Here is a 15,184-nt window from a genome sequence, read left to right on the forward strand (position 1 = left end):
TTACATAAAGAATATTCTAGAGCATTTACACGTCATGATTGACAGCTCAGAGTTTGTTATAGGGTACAGAAATTGAGGGAGATATTTATTTCCTAATCATTGGATTCCAACGGCTCTTTCCTACTATCCTGGATTGCAGGTTTTGCAACAGTCGATTGGGCCTGGTTGTATTGGGCTGCAAGGTCGATATTTCTAACAGGTCCTATATCTCAACCAGTACGGATTTTGAGGCCAACCTCTCTTAAACTCTTGAACCACCTAAAAAATATAATAATATAGGATTTTATTTTAATAGATAGTACATTTCCCAACTATATATATATACAAATTGTCACGATATATAATCTCACCCACTGGTTCAATCACCAATGTTACCACATGAGCATTTATATATGTCCCATTATTAATTCATCCTTACGATAATCATCATGTAGTGGATATTTTTTTATACCCTATCATAGTAAATTATACATTTTTATATACACGTAAGTTATGATTTTTTTACAAGACGATGTCTATTTTAGAAATTCTGAATAATTTAAGGTGTCAAAAATAGAGTTTCAGACTTCCAGTACTACCACACACACAATATTTTATTTGAATTTTATTTTCGGTAATCTAAATTTTTCAAAATTTCCTAATACGTATAAAGGTTGATAGTAATTATAATAAATACTGTCTTATAAAAAAATTTGAAATCGTAATTTATCTACATGTATGAATTAGAGCATGCACTACAATATTTATTCACCGCACCAGTATAGACATATCATACATATATATATCCTAAATATAAGTAATTTAAAATATACACGTTTGCTTAATTTTATTTATAGAATTTATTAATTATTTTTATTAATGTCGTATAAATTTTGAAATAAATATTTTATTTTTATTAAATAATTTATTTATTTTTATTTAAATATAATATTAAAAAATATATAAAAAATTTGATGTATAATATAATGTAAAAATATAAAATAAAATAAAAAAATTGGGTTTTGTTGAGCTACTCCAAGAGATGAAGTAGATCACATACCTCTTTCCTCAACCACCCTGTAGTAGCAGTAGAATATAAGTGACAGCCTCAAATGGGTCCCACAAAGCATAAGTAATCAATTCTTGAGAACACAATTAACTTTACCCATCCTATACATATGTCGGTACAGATTTTGGATTTTGAGGGCCGACCTCTTTAATAACTAAGAATATAATACATAAATATATAGTGAATATAATACATAAATATATAGTGAATTCTATTGTAGCACTTCACTTTAAGTCCTATCAATATGGCTTTTAGTGTTCTCAACCTATAAATAGTTTTTGGCGCGATTTTTTTTATGACCATGTATATTGTAGCTATTTAGAGCATTCTGCAAATTTTCATAAAATTCCGAATAGTTTACAGTACTGAAAACTAGGTTCAAACACGTTGTTGCATGCGTGACTAATTTTTTTTATGCGCGTGGAGAACAACATGTTTGAACATAGTTTTCGGTACTGTAAATTATTCCGAATTTTCTGAAAATTTGCAAAATGCTCTAAGTAGCTACAATATACACGGTCATAAAAAAAAATCACGCCAAAAACTATTCACAAGTCAAGAAACACTGAGAGTCATATCGGTAGGGCTTAAAGTGAAGCTCCTATAAAAAAATTGTCCAATATATATAGGGGGATTATGCTCTAGGGGCTTTAAAAAGAGCCTTGCTAGTGGTGCTCTTTTGTATTTCCGATATATGAATAGTTTTCGGTGTGATTTTTTTATGATGTATATTATAGTTATTTAGCACATCCTATAAATTTTAAAAAAATTTCAAATAATTTATAATGTTGAAAACTAGGTTCAAACATGTTGAATTCTACGCATATAAAAAATTAGCTACGAAGTACAATAAATTGTTTTGAACTTAATGTTCGGCACTATAAATTATTTAAAAAAATTTAAAAATTTACAAGATGTTTTAAATAACTACAATATACCCAATTATACAAAAATTTGAATCAACAATTGTTCACGAGTATAAATCCACGAGCCCCACCAACGGAGTTTTTTTTTTTGAAGCCCCTGTATCAAATTTTCCCTATATATACAAATGCATAATGTCTCGTTATAAAAAAAAAATGGTGATGAAATTTTCATCATATTGTTCACGTTACAATCACGATCTCTCCCTCTCTCGTGATTTAAAACTCACCACATATACTAATTAATTCAAAGATTCTACATAATCTTAATGGTGCAATAATCCAAATATATATATATTCATTTTAAGAACTAGTATATGTATATATTATTTGAAATTGTTAGGTGTTATTATAAATACACATATTATAATATATAAGATGTGAATGATCAACCCCAATACATATTGAAATCTTCAACCCAATATCAGCCCACTAACGGTAGCACATTTTCAGCATCATCTTAGAGAGAATCATTATAAAAGAAGACACCTAGCTCATCCCCACTAATAAGGAAAGATAGGAGTACCAATGTGAACATTGAGATACAAATATGTATATATAGAGGAGAATTTTTCTACAAGAATTTTACTTTAAGCCCTATTGGTGTGGTTTTTAGTGTTCTCAATCCATAAACAGTTTTCGGTACGATTTTTTTTATGACCATGTATATTGTAGCTATTTAGAGCATCATGCAAATTTTCAGAAAATTCCGAATAGTTTACAGTACTGAAAACTAAGTTCAAACATGTTGTTGCACACGTGACTAATTTTTTTTATGCGCGTGGAAAGCAACATATTTGAACCTAGTTTTCGGTACTGTAAACTATTCGGAATTTTCTGAAAATTTGCAGGATGATCTAAATAGTTACTATCGGTGTGGTTTTTAGTGTTCTCAATCCATAAACAGTTTTCTGTACGATTTTTTTATGACCATGTATATTGTAGCTATTTAGAACATCCTGCAAATTTTCAGAAAATTCCAAATAGTTTACAGTATTGAAAACTAAGTTCAAACATGTTGTTGCACACGTGACTAATTTTTTTTATGCGCGTGGAAAACAACATATTTGAACCTAGTTTTCGGTACTGTAAACTATTCGGAATTTTCTGAAAATTTGCAGGATGATCTAAATAGTTACAATATACACGGTTATAAAAAACGCGCCGAAAACTATTCACGGGTTGAGAAACACTGAAAGCCCTACCAATAGAGCTTAAAGTGAAAGCCCTATAGAATAATTATCATATATATATCGTGTAATGATATTCGCACTAAAATATTACTCTAACTGACGTGTCAGTTTCATTTAACCAATCAAATTTATTTCAAGCGGAACCTGCTGTTTTAAAAAATACTGACAAGTTAGTTGAGTTGATATAGTATTTTGGTGCATAATTTTATAGGGCATATATATTACAATACTAGCTATTATGAAAGGCATGCCTAAAAGACAAAAAAGATGGATGACATTCAATTTGCTTATTCACATTTGTATAATATACTAGTAATAGATACGTGTCTTCTATTTTAAAACAATTAATTATATGTATAAATTAAGTCATAAATACATTGCTAGACTTTTTCAAGAAAAAACTTAATCCTTCTAGATTTTAAAATATAATTGACAAAAAAATCTCAATTACGTAATAAAAAACGATTTTTATTTTTATTTTTTTATATTACCAAAATATTTATATTTTAAATGTTTGATACATTAAATATAATAAAATAATTAACTTATACTATTACTTGTTAGGTTTTTAATTAATTAAATTAATAATTTTTAGACATTAAATTTTTTTTAGTGCGTCAATATTTATTTAATTTAAAAAATATATATTTCTTCTTAGTTTTTTTTAAATTATTAGAAAATAATAATTATATAAATATAAAATTTATTTGTAAAGAAATATAAAATTTAATTTATGTATTTAAAATTACTTATCTTTTTTTATATTTTAAAATTCATTTTTTTATTCAAATATAAACAAAAAATATTATTTTGCTTTTGAATAAAATTCTATTTCAAAAGGGTTTATATAAATTTGATAAAAAAATTATTAAATAATTTGTTTCAATTATGTTGATATGAAATAAAAATATTATTATCTTATTAAAATGAATTTGAATTAAAATTGAGTTGAGCTAATTCTAAAAAAAAATAGTATTTTCAACTGATTGATTAAATATATAAGTATATTTAAACAATCATGAAGTATTGAGAATTTATCAATAATAATTACTAATTCTTTAACATTAATATTTTGTAAGATTATTAAATAATTATTATCGTATAGACAATGGAGGATGAGAAAGACAAAATTATAAGTGATTAATTGTGTGTACAGGATAGAAATAAAGACAAAGAAAAGAAATCTTATTAAAAAAAAACGAGAAAGACGATAAAAAAGAAGAAAAGGGGGAGAGAGTTTATCACAATTCTACAAGTAAGACAAAAAATACATAAATAAATAAACAGGTGAAAATGATGACTTTCTGGCTTGATCATAATATAAATAATAAGAATTCTGGTATACGAAAATTATTGCCGGGTTGAAGACATAAAATAGTTTTATTGATAAGTCTTTTTTTGAAGATGAAGTTCCTCAATAGAAAATAAAATTGGAACAAAATTACCGATTAATTTTTTTGGTTGAGTCACGGACAATGTTGTTTTTTTTAAGACATTTCGTAGCTCTGTTCTAAGTGTGTACTGCAGTCTATCAACCACGCCGCCTCCAGAATAAAATAACCTCTATACGATTCCTCCCTCCATTGAGAAGATTCGCTCTTGTACACCCTCAAAAAGCTCTGAGAAAATTCGTTGAGAACGAGTAAAAAAAAATTTCTTTTTCAAAAAAATATTTGATCTGACTTATACAACAACAAAAAATGTTTGATCTCATAAAACGGCAAAAAACATTTTTTCCATTGAATTGTGGAGGAAATTTCGGATCCCATTATTAAAACCGTTTCAAAAAAATAACCGTTTTTAAGATTAATTTAATTAATAAAATAATAAAAGTATTTATTTTATTGAATAAATTTTTCAACAAAAAACAAAAATTAAAATACGACACCACACGCCAGCTCAGCTCGGTCGGACAGTGGTCAAGTGTGTGAGTCATCACCCATGCGTACAAAACTGAGTACCCCTTGGAGGACACCCCAATGCATGGCACTTGCAATTTATATACACTCCTAAAAATATATTTCAATTCCATGTGTGATTTTTCTCATATCACACACAATTATATTTTTTTCAATTTTTTGATAATTCATTTAAAAAGTCGTATAAATTTCCAAAATATTTATATGGATCATTGTAACTTATTTGTTTATTATGTTTCTAATATTAATAAAAAAAATATAAGAGAAATAAATTAACTAAACAAATTAAGAAAATATATGTGTTATAGTGTGATATGTAGTATAGTATTGTTATTATTTTGTGTGAGGATGTAATGTTATGTTTGTTCGTTATTTATATATAAAAAAATAAAAATAAAAAAAGCTCTCCTTAGCATAAAATTACAAAAAAACAAAAAAAAAAGTTTAAAGAACGTTTCAATTGGAAATAAAACATTAAAAAAAATATTAAACAAAGTGCCAAAATTAGCATGTTTCTTAGAAAAATACTACCAAGTGTTTGACGTTTACTATCATTCTCTACACTTTTTTTTTACACTCTCAAAATTACTATACTTTATCTCTCTCGAGTTACTCTACTCTTTCTCAACCCACGATCATGGGACACGAAATGTGATATATATTATTCTAATTTTTTTTATTTCTTACATCTCTCTTTATTAATTTTCCTATCATAATCTCTTTCCAATTGTTTCTTTTTTCAATTTCACAAATTATTATTATTATTATTTGTTAACCGATTTTTTCGTAAACTTACACAGAGTAATAAATAAAAAGTTATTTTGTGTATAAAATCATAAGTGAATTCTTTGTTGTGAATGATGAACTAAAGACAGATAAATAAATGTGGTAATAAATGAAAGAGGCACGAGTCTATAGTGGCTCGGCCCCCAAAAAAATGACCTACGGCCACTTTAGTCAATAGTATTTACGATGAATGACCAACCTTTTTTACATTTCAATTTGTAGTATTTATAGTCGCGGAGATAGGAAGAGCCGACGGTGGCAAGTTGTTTCCTAATTCAACTAATTTCAAAGACACTCGGATGAAGGCCAGGTTTGTGTCTCTCCAAAAATGGCAACCCAGTGTGTCATTTGCATGAAGAGGTTATGTGCACATTTCAGTGCTAAGGAAGGCTCAAGTGGTGAGGGCCACCAGCGAGCAATGAGGGCCAGCCACTTGCGAAGGCCACTGGTGACTGGCTAGGGTCGTTGACGATGGGGGATTGGCGAGGAGCCCCTTGTCCTTGTGATTGGCAACGACCTAGTGTCAATGGCGACGAGGCCTATACAACTGAGGACTGATTGACTCGTGTAATTGGAGAAGTAGACTCTTGTTGATGAAGTCCATTTTTGCCTAAGTGTCGATGGAGTGATGAGGATCACCCTCTTGGGGAGCGACGGTGATTAAGGTGTCTCGCTATCTCACCACTTGTTTTGACATGTCATTAGCTACGCGGATTCCCACGTGGCTATACCAAATTTGGGTATAACATTATTATTATGTGAATGTTTATGATTCTTGGAGGTTGGAGCAACACACACTTTATTATTATTATTATTATTATTATTATTATATGATGTGTAGAATGTAATTTAATAAAATAATGTGAGATTGTAAAAAAAGACAATTGATAATGACACCCTACGTACCTACTTCTTCTTCCTACACCTTTTAATTATTTTTTTGTTTACTTTTCTTGCTCGTTGCCCAATACATCATACTCATTTCAGTTTCTATTCATCTTCTGCATTTTTCCTCTTTTTTTTCGGAGATCAATATAATTTTTGATCTTATATTATTCATAATGGTTACTACTCGATCAAGTTCTAGTTCTACCTCTCCATTTGCAAATAAAACTCTGATTCTTGTGTTGTTTCTTTTAAGTTTATGTTGTGTTGTTTGTTAGTTGTCTTAATGTTGTTGTTATGCAAATTAACTTTGGGTTGTTTATTATTTTTTTACTTGTTGATGTTGTTTAATTGTTGTTTTTCATTTCAGCATATCAATATCATTTTTTTTATTATAAAGATATATTTGGTTTTAGATGTTTTATTGTTATTGTTTAGTTGCTTTCAGATTTTAAGTTTGTTTTGTTTCTTTTTTTAAGGTTGCAAATGATAAAAAATGGTGATCCTACTGTTCAAGCAACAATATGTTGTTCATTTTTAGATGAGATGACTCAATATGTTGTTCATGATAAATTGTCCATTCTTTTTTTTTTTATCGTTTCTCATGCCCAACACCTCTCTTTCCATCTCTTTCTTATTCTTCTTCAAATTTCTACGACAATGTTAACTTGTTTTTTATTTTGTGTTGATCTTGCGTTGACTATACGTTTTTTGGAGTAAGCCATAGTTGTTATAGTGTTTATCTGAGATCAATGTTGTGTTGTTTTTCATATTCATGAATTAATTCATTATGCGTGCCATGTTTTTATGTTATTATTGATTCTCTAGAGGTGAAAAGGGGAATGGTTGACTGTGTTACCTTAATTTCAACTATGTTCACACACAAGGGATACCTTGTGAAACTGTTTCTTTGAATTTCAGTTGCATGAACAAACGAGATTGTCGTCATCTAGTATTTTCAGTGGCGAATATCCTTCTTTCACTTGATACTATAGTTGAATGGTCATTGTTTTTGGGTTGCGATGTAGTTGCTGATACAGTTTCTCAACAATGTCTTCATATTTTCAATTTTTTGTATCAATTCTTAACTAGCTTCAAAATCATCATAATCATCCAAGTATGCATTGCTTTGTATCAAAATTGGCATTGATTATATTCCTTGAAATGTATGTTGCTTAGTTTAGAATGTTAACAGTGGTATTTATACAGTTTGAATGTCAAGATCATTGACAACAACGCCAACACAATATGCCAACAACCTGACATCAACAGTGTTTTAAATTGAAATTTTAAAACACTCTTCATGTTCTCATCATAATACCCAGAATTTCAATTCAAAATTTAAAAAATAACGAAAAAGCAACAAAAGTAATGGAACAAATATCACTAAACTATGTGAGTCAACCAGACAGCAACGAAATTTGATTAATAAATTAGACCCTCAACAATTTTTCACTTGATCTGAATTTCTCTTGATTTTCCCTTGCTTGATGGTTGGCGATTAGCCAGCGATTTTCAAGGTTGTTGTTGATTTTTTGTTTTTGGTTGTTGATAGTATGGGTCTCCTAAAAGAGATATTGGCTGTAGTGAAAGGGAGGTTTTAGAACAAATCGTATTATTGTAAAAAAAAAAAGTATTGTCGTATAATTGTTAGAAATTAGGATAACTATATAAATGTAATTTTTGGGTAGTATAAGTGTATATATGAAAAAAGCCCAAAAAAATCATATTAAGCCCATTAAGCCCAAACTGCCAAAACCAACTGATCACGTCTCCTTGCAGTGGACACTGGTTTGATTTGGATTACTGTCAAAATCGACCATGTTTACACCTCCATTACCAATTCTCGGGTCTCCTTGAGTTTCCACCAATTTTTGTCTTCCCATTCAACCTTGTAAATATCTTTCCCTTCCCTTGTCCTAATTCATATATTTTCTAACTTCCATGTATTCAATTGCAGAGAAATGACGTTTGGAGATAATGCCCTTTCACCTGTTCGATGAAATGCCTGACTCACAATTTAATGTTTAAGCTTCATTTACCAACTCTATATATGCACCTTTGTAACTTAATGTTTTTCCCTAGTTAAAGTTTGAAGACGATACATTCATAATATATATACATGTTTAAAAGTTGATTGTTGTGATTACTGATCAAAGCACTCATTTTTCTTCTTTCTAGTTTTGGTTTGTTATTGACCCTTTTACTGTCCGTCTGAGAACAAACGAGGGGGCATCATGTTTGGGACTGCGGTAAGGTATTTCGCCACAAAACCAAAGCCGAAGATGAAACCCATCGAGCTCAAAACACCACCTGAGCAGACCCAGACAATCACAAGAGTCATCTTCGACATTGTTAAGGAGCATGGCCCACTCACTATTGCAGAAACTTGGGATCACGTTAAGGTATTTTTGCTTTTTAATCAACTACCGTGTCTCTTTACTTTTTCAAAAGTAATCTTCAATATGGGGTAAGGATTTTGGTATGTGGGTTCTCCGGTTTGCAACATATCTGAATAGCTGGACTTGGGAATAAGTATTTTGCTCCATTTATGTGTCGTTTACCGTTTCTGGGTCTCACTCTCATGTCTTTAAGTATCTTCTAGCTAGCTCAGCTCATATTATGGAGTCCACTTAGAACGATTGTTATCCAACTTGGTTTCAGGAAGTTGGGCTGAGAGGACTGACGAGCAAGAGGCATATGAAGATAGTGTTGAGATGGATGAGAGAGAGGCAGAAGCTCAGACAGATATGCAACCACGTTGGACCTCACAAGCAGTTTCTTTATACAACTTGGTTCACAAAACACAACACCACCGTCAACCACACTAAAACAGTAAATGATCCTCCAAAACCCAAGTCTCTTTGAAACTTGTCTACTACTTTTCAAACAATAAAGACTCTTGTTACATCCATTATATATTAGACTTGCTGAGTGTTTGAACTTTGATGTAATTTTCGTGTTTGTCGTTTGATCAGTTGGACATAATTGCATACATTCATAATAAAACCATATAAACTTTCCCAAAAGGGCTAGTAAAGTTATATGATGTCTTCTAATCTAAGTCGACGCTATGAAGCTTAGCCTGCAATTCAAACCATAATGAGTGTTTTGTTACAACCATTAAACTAGACTTAACAAGCTGTGTGCACTGCAATGTATTTTCTATACAGAATACTAACAAACCAGATGCTTAGACATGGCTTTAACTTTCGCACTGATTACATTAGATCTTTTTGCTATCATTAAGGTGACAACAGGAAAAAAAAATGGAGAGAGAAACCAAATGCTTACAATGCATAGAAAAAAGAAACTATCCCACAAAGAAAAAAATTACAACAAAATCATATAAACTTGTTCAAAGGAACTGTCACTTGGATGCTTTGTAAACATCTAATTACCGAGCAAATATAATGTCTAACTAGTCAGTCAACGCTATGCAAGGAAAATTTGTGTTACTTCTAGTTGCATCACCTCTTCTATCAACAGGCTACTATCTTTATCTCTTTATATGTACATGATGTACAACCCTTTCAGTACCGATAAGAGTAGCCAACATGAAAGGACCATAATGGTATATCTGATTTTTCTGTATAGTTAACATTTCAGATGAAACTTGTAGCATTCACCAGTCACCACTAGTATAAAGGGAAAAGAGTTAAGAATCTGTGTGGCTCTTTGACCGCCGCAGGACTTCCTTCAGAACAGTCGCAATTCTATCTGCCATGTGGTGCTCTAAGAACCTCTCTTTTACCTTTTCGTAGCCTCTCTTCCCCATCGTAAGCCTTCTCTCGACATGAGTAGCAAGCTTAACTATATTTTTTGCAAGAGGAGTAACTCCTTCCTTCCCAGCAGGATGCAGAAAACCCGTTGTTCCATTCACTACAATCTCTGTAGTGCCTCCTGCTGCTGTTCCCTGATGATTTTGATTATTCGAAACAGGATAAGGAAATTAAATGATTAACAAAATTGACAGACACCTCGCATTAACATTTATTACTTTCAGAGATGACAAAAGCTGTAAGTGGCAAGTCCATTACCAGTACAGGAAGCTGAAATGCCATTGCTTCAATGGTTATCCTGCCAAAACATTCGCCTCGTGCCTACGCGTTGTGGAGTAAAAGAAGTAAATAAGAAGATGAATCTGCAAGAACTAAAATGATGATACAAGCATAGGCAGCCTACCTGAGAATTTTGAACAAGAACATCAATTGCAGCTAAATAAGGAGCAACAGTCAGAGTTTTGTTCACAAAATGAACACGATCTTGCATTTTCTTCTGCATTACATAATTACGTAGTTCTGATTCAAACTTGGTCTGAGCATTCATGTCGCTTCCCACAATTACGGCATGCATCATTGGCACCTGCAGCTTTTTCTCTTGAATCATTTGCAAACTTTCATAGAAGGAACGCAGAAATAGATCCTGCCCTTTTCCACGTGAAACACCTGTATTGATGTACTATTAGTACTGACAAGACAAATCCACACCAGCCACAATACCTTAACATCACACAATATCACTTCCGGCCGGTGGAAGCTAATCAGAGAATTTTTCTATTAGAAAAAAGATACAAGTAACATGGTGAGTCACTTAAACTATATAGCCTTCAAGTTCACTTGTACAGTAACCAAATTAACTACTAATGTCACCAACAAGATTATTCCAATTTTGTAGCAACTTAACTAGTGTCTTGATCAAAGTAATAGAAGAGAATGTTCTATGTCGAAGTAAAATAAATGTTGTCAGTTTGGTATACATACTGTTTATGATGGCAAAGACTATATCTTCACTTCGCACACCGAGAGATTCCCGGACATGCTCACGCAAAACCCTTTTTGCCACACGATCTTCAGCAACATCCATTAGTTCCTTGCTGTTTCCAAGGTGAACAACATATGTATGAGGCATTTTGATCCTGCAAGGAAAATATGATCGTCCAAATATTGTTCCACCATTGATTAAACAGAGGACAAGGTAAGAGAAAAACAATTCATGAACCAAACTACTAAGATTGTCCAAGTCCAAAACTATTTTACACGAACCTCAAACGCTCTCGGGTCCTGTTCTCCCAATATTCTGCCGTTACATGGGAATCAATCATAGCACCAGAAACTAAAGGCAGGTGCTTGACATAATCTAATTTGAAGTAATGTCCTCGCATCTCATGGATCCACCATAGGACTTTTGGGAGAACATGGCGAACATGTTCCTTGAGAACTGAGTCTAACCATTTCCCAGAAACAGCAGTGTTCAAAACAACTAAGTCAGCTTTGAGAGCTGTATCCACAGCTTCTTGACCCCTTGCAGAAAACACCTATCATACCAATAACATAATTAAAAATTTAAAACCAACCAAGGTAACATCCTTCTTTTCCAATACCATAGACATAAAAACATAATAAACCCTCAAATCAAACACCAGGTTTGAAATGGCTTAGTTTTTAGTTACCTGAACTCCTCGATTCAACATCTTATGCTCCAAACTGTAAACCACTTCACCTGTATCAACTGGCTTTTGAATTGTAACCCAATAAACTTCAGCACCAACACTTCTTAACAAAAATGCTAGCTCCATCAGCAATAAGGGCCCTCCTGTAAGAACAATCCACATATATTTCTCTTTTAAATACAAAATTCATCACCTTTCCTAATAAAAAAATCATACAACGAAAAACCCATAATAATAACAAGACGCAAAATGTCATTGAATCGAAATTACCAGAAAGAGATAGCTCATGCGAAACCAATAGAACCAGCTTAGATTTCATAAACTTAAGTGGGTTTGGAGTAGCTCCGACGATTAAACCAGAGGAGGGGACCGTACTGGGCCTCTTGTCAACGACGTCAAGATTCCGATCGCAAGTATCGAAGGCGGCTCTGATGAAGAAGGCGATCAGGGTAGAGGCCGAAAGCATGACGAGGAACGCGAGGAGCCACCGCTTCTGCGAGGCGACCCAACCAACCGAGTGCTTCGCCATGTGTGTGAGAAATCGAAAACGGAACAAAGCTTCTCCCTAAACCGAGGTTCCGCATTCTAGGGCTTGGATTTGGGAGTGGAAATGGTGAGTCTTGCACATTTGGCTGAATGGGGGTTTGAGATAGTTGTGAAACTGAAAATGAACGGCTTTTCAGATGAGTTTTGGGGTTAAAGATCGAAACTTTGGATTAAATATGGTTAACGGTAGATTGAAATATATGAAATTTGATTTGATTTTGATAGAATAGAACAGAGCAGAACATGCGCCAGAAGAGTTCTGATTTCAACTGCCTTGAGATTTAAAGGAAGCCCCAGTCGCAGTCGAAGCAGTCTGTGAGAACGAACATTCCTCTTTCGTTAAAAGATCTCAATTTTGTGTAATCATTTTATTTTAACTTTTTCTTTTTTCTTTTGTTTTTTTCGCTGGAATAAAATACTTTCCGAGAACACTCTTTTTTCTCTCTCTTTTTAAATAAAAATATGAAAAATATTATTATTTTGATTTTTGTATTGACATTAATTTATTGAAGTTCATTTTATATGGAAAATTTGAAGAAAATTATTTATGTATAGTGACTGTGAGATCATATTTAAAATCTAGACTCCCATTTTAAGATAGATATTGATTTTCTATAATTGAGAAAATATATAAATTTTTTCTTCACTTTTTTAATCTCGTTCATATTCACTATATAACCTTCCATAAAAATTTGTATTAAGTATATTTTCAATTTATATTTTATATGTATTTACATCAAAATATAAAGAAATTGCAAATTTAAGACAAATGTGAACCTTTCAATTTTCAATACATTTTGAGTGACTTTCGATGCTTTTATTTATTAGATGGGTATTATTTTGTTTGTCCTAAAATTTTATTACTATCCTATCGTTTAATTACTATTATTTTAGTATTAAATTTTTTGTCTTATAACTAACCTAGTACACTATTTCTGACCCAAAAAAAATATTTTTAAATAATTAAGATATTAGTACCATAAATATTTAAGTTCATATTTTTATTGTACTTAAATACTTAATTTATTTTTTTGTTACATAAATATCTTTAAGTCTAGAGGAACAAACTTTTTAAATATGGATATGAAAATATGAATTTCTAAATTTATATAACTATTGCACTTAAATACTTAACTTTTAATGTTTGTAGCATAAATAATAAAAAAATAGTTTTAAAAAAGAAAATATTTATTATTTTGTATATAATATATAAATCAATTTAAAAATATTTTTTTCACTAATTTTGGTAGAAATCATTTTTATTATGACAAAACAACCACAATTTATTTAATTAAAATATATTCATAAATTTATTATCAAACAATTTGTATTAATTGAACAATATAATGCTAAATATAAATATATATATACTTTTAGTTTTGTTCTTAAATAAATTAGGCCTTCATATTGAGCCTCCAACCTAAGGCCCGAGCTTGAATCATGCTCGAAAAACGCAGGTGCCACCTAGCCCATGTCATTTGGGTAACACCTAGACCGATCTAAATGTGTTTTGGACCGAGCTCATAATATATATTTGAGGATTTCGAGTTTCAAGTTATTTTTATAATTTAAAAAAATTACAAAATAAATAAAATATAAAGCTTACCCAATTACCAAAACCCTAATTTCCCAATTATACTTCTTTCATTTCAATTTCAAACTTCTCATATTTCTATTCTCATACGAACAAACTCATTAGCTAAGAGCCAACAAAGCTCTCTCACAACCTCACTGTCATTCGTGTCTCTCTCTCACAACAAAGATTTTTCTCTCTAACTAACCAAACTTACCTAACAACACTAGCAGTCATCTTTTTCTTCGCAAATTGAGCATTGTCATGTCATGCATGAGGGACGGGAAGCGTAGCACTACACACAATCGCAACAACCTCACTTTCGTTGTCGATGGCCATACTCATGGCATGAGCTATTTTCTTCTCGTTTTGGTTTTGGATATTTGTTTTGTTTTCTCCTTTTTGGTATTGATGTTCAATTCTAATGCAACTAATTTTTTTAGTATCTTTGTATGTTGAGGGTGTGTTGAATCTATGCTTTTTGTATATTGAAATGAAGTTTTATGACATTTGTGAGTATTTTTAAAGGCTGGGATCTATTTTGTGCAAATTTTTGTGAGCTATCCTTACTTTGTTTTAGTTCTTTTTTTGTGTGTCCTAACTTGTTCTGAACTCGACCTAACTTCCTGGAACCCAAAATCCACATCCAAGGTAATTCGAATTTATTTCGGATGGGTTTCATTAACACTTTTCTCAAGTCTAAAACCTGGAAAACTTGACTCGCATTATAACGTCCCTAAGGTAGGGTACGTCTGCCACATACTCGTAATTCTAGGGTTTACGAGTATGTAAGGCACTTGACCAAAATAATTAAATAAAATGATACGAAGAAATACAAAAAAATTTAAAACTTTTATAT

General features: G+C 31.4%; 2 protein-coding genes across 2 annotated transcripts; one reads left to right on the forward strand and one right to left on the reverse strand.

Moving 5' to 3' along the window:
• Positions 1-8,503: 8,503 nt before the first annotated feature.
• On the forward strand, positions 8,504-9,818 carry LOC133812688 (uncharacterized). The gene is made up of 3 exons (XM_062246485.1): positions 8,504-8,648; positions 8,936-9,159; positions 9,419-9,818. Exons 2-3 carry the CDS (start codon positions 8,992-8,994, stop codon positions 9,620-9,622), a joined length of 372 nt encoding a protein of 123 aa, XP_062102469.1. The 5' UTR covers positions 8,504-8,648; positions 8,936-8,991; the 3' UTR covers positions 9,623-9,818.
• A 208-nt stretch (positions 9,819-10,026) lies between these two features.
• Positions 10,027-13,116, reverse strand: LOC133812687 (uncharacterized). The gene is made up of 7 exons (XM_062246484.1): positions 12,477-13,116; positions 12,207-12,349; positions 11,800-12,071; positions 11,518-11,672; positions 10,940-11,202; positions 10,795-10,857; positions 10,027-10,670 (listed from the first exon to the last, which is right to left on the reverse strand). Exons 1-7 carry the CDS (start codon positions 12,733-12,735, stop codon positions 10,413-10,415), a joined length of 1,413 nt encoding a protein of 470 aa, XP_062102468.1. The 5' UTR covers positions 12,736-13,116; the 3' UTR covers positions 10,027-10,412.
• Positions 13,117-15,184: the final 2,068 nt, after the last annotated feature.

The sequence above is a fragment of the Humulus lupulus genome, chromosome 1 (assembly GCF_963169125.1).
Source record: "Humulus lupulus chromosome 1, drHumLupu1.1, whole genome shotgun sequence".
In the NCBI taxonomy this organism is placed as follows: Eukaryota; Viridiplantae; Streptophyta; class Magnoliopsida; order Rosales; family Cannabaceae; genus Humulus; species Humulus lupulus.

Excerpts from the sequence above, each read along its gene's own strand:
- LOC133812688 (XM_062246485.1), top strand. The coding sequence starts at position 8,992 with ATGTTTGGGACTGCGGTAAGGTATTTCGCCACAAAACCAAAGCCGAAG. Across the intron at positions 9,160-9,418 it reads AAACTTGGGATCACGTTAAG|GAAGTTGGGCTGAGAGGACT; the intron begins GTATTTTTGCTT and ends ACTTGGTTTCAG.
- LOC133812687 (XM_062246484.1), bottom strand. The coding sequence starts at position 12,735 with ATGGCGAAGCACTCGGTTGGTTGGGTCGCCTCGCAGAAGCGGTGGCTC. Across the intron at positions 11,203-11,517 it reads AGTCTTTGCCATCATAAACA|GTGTTTCACGTGGAAAAGGG; the intron begins GTATGTATACCA and ends ACATCAATACAG. Across the intron at positions 10,671-10,794 it reads CATTTCAGCTTCCTGTACTG|GGAACAGCAGCAGGAGGCAC; the intron begins GTAATGGACTTG and ends CAAAATCATCAG.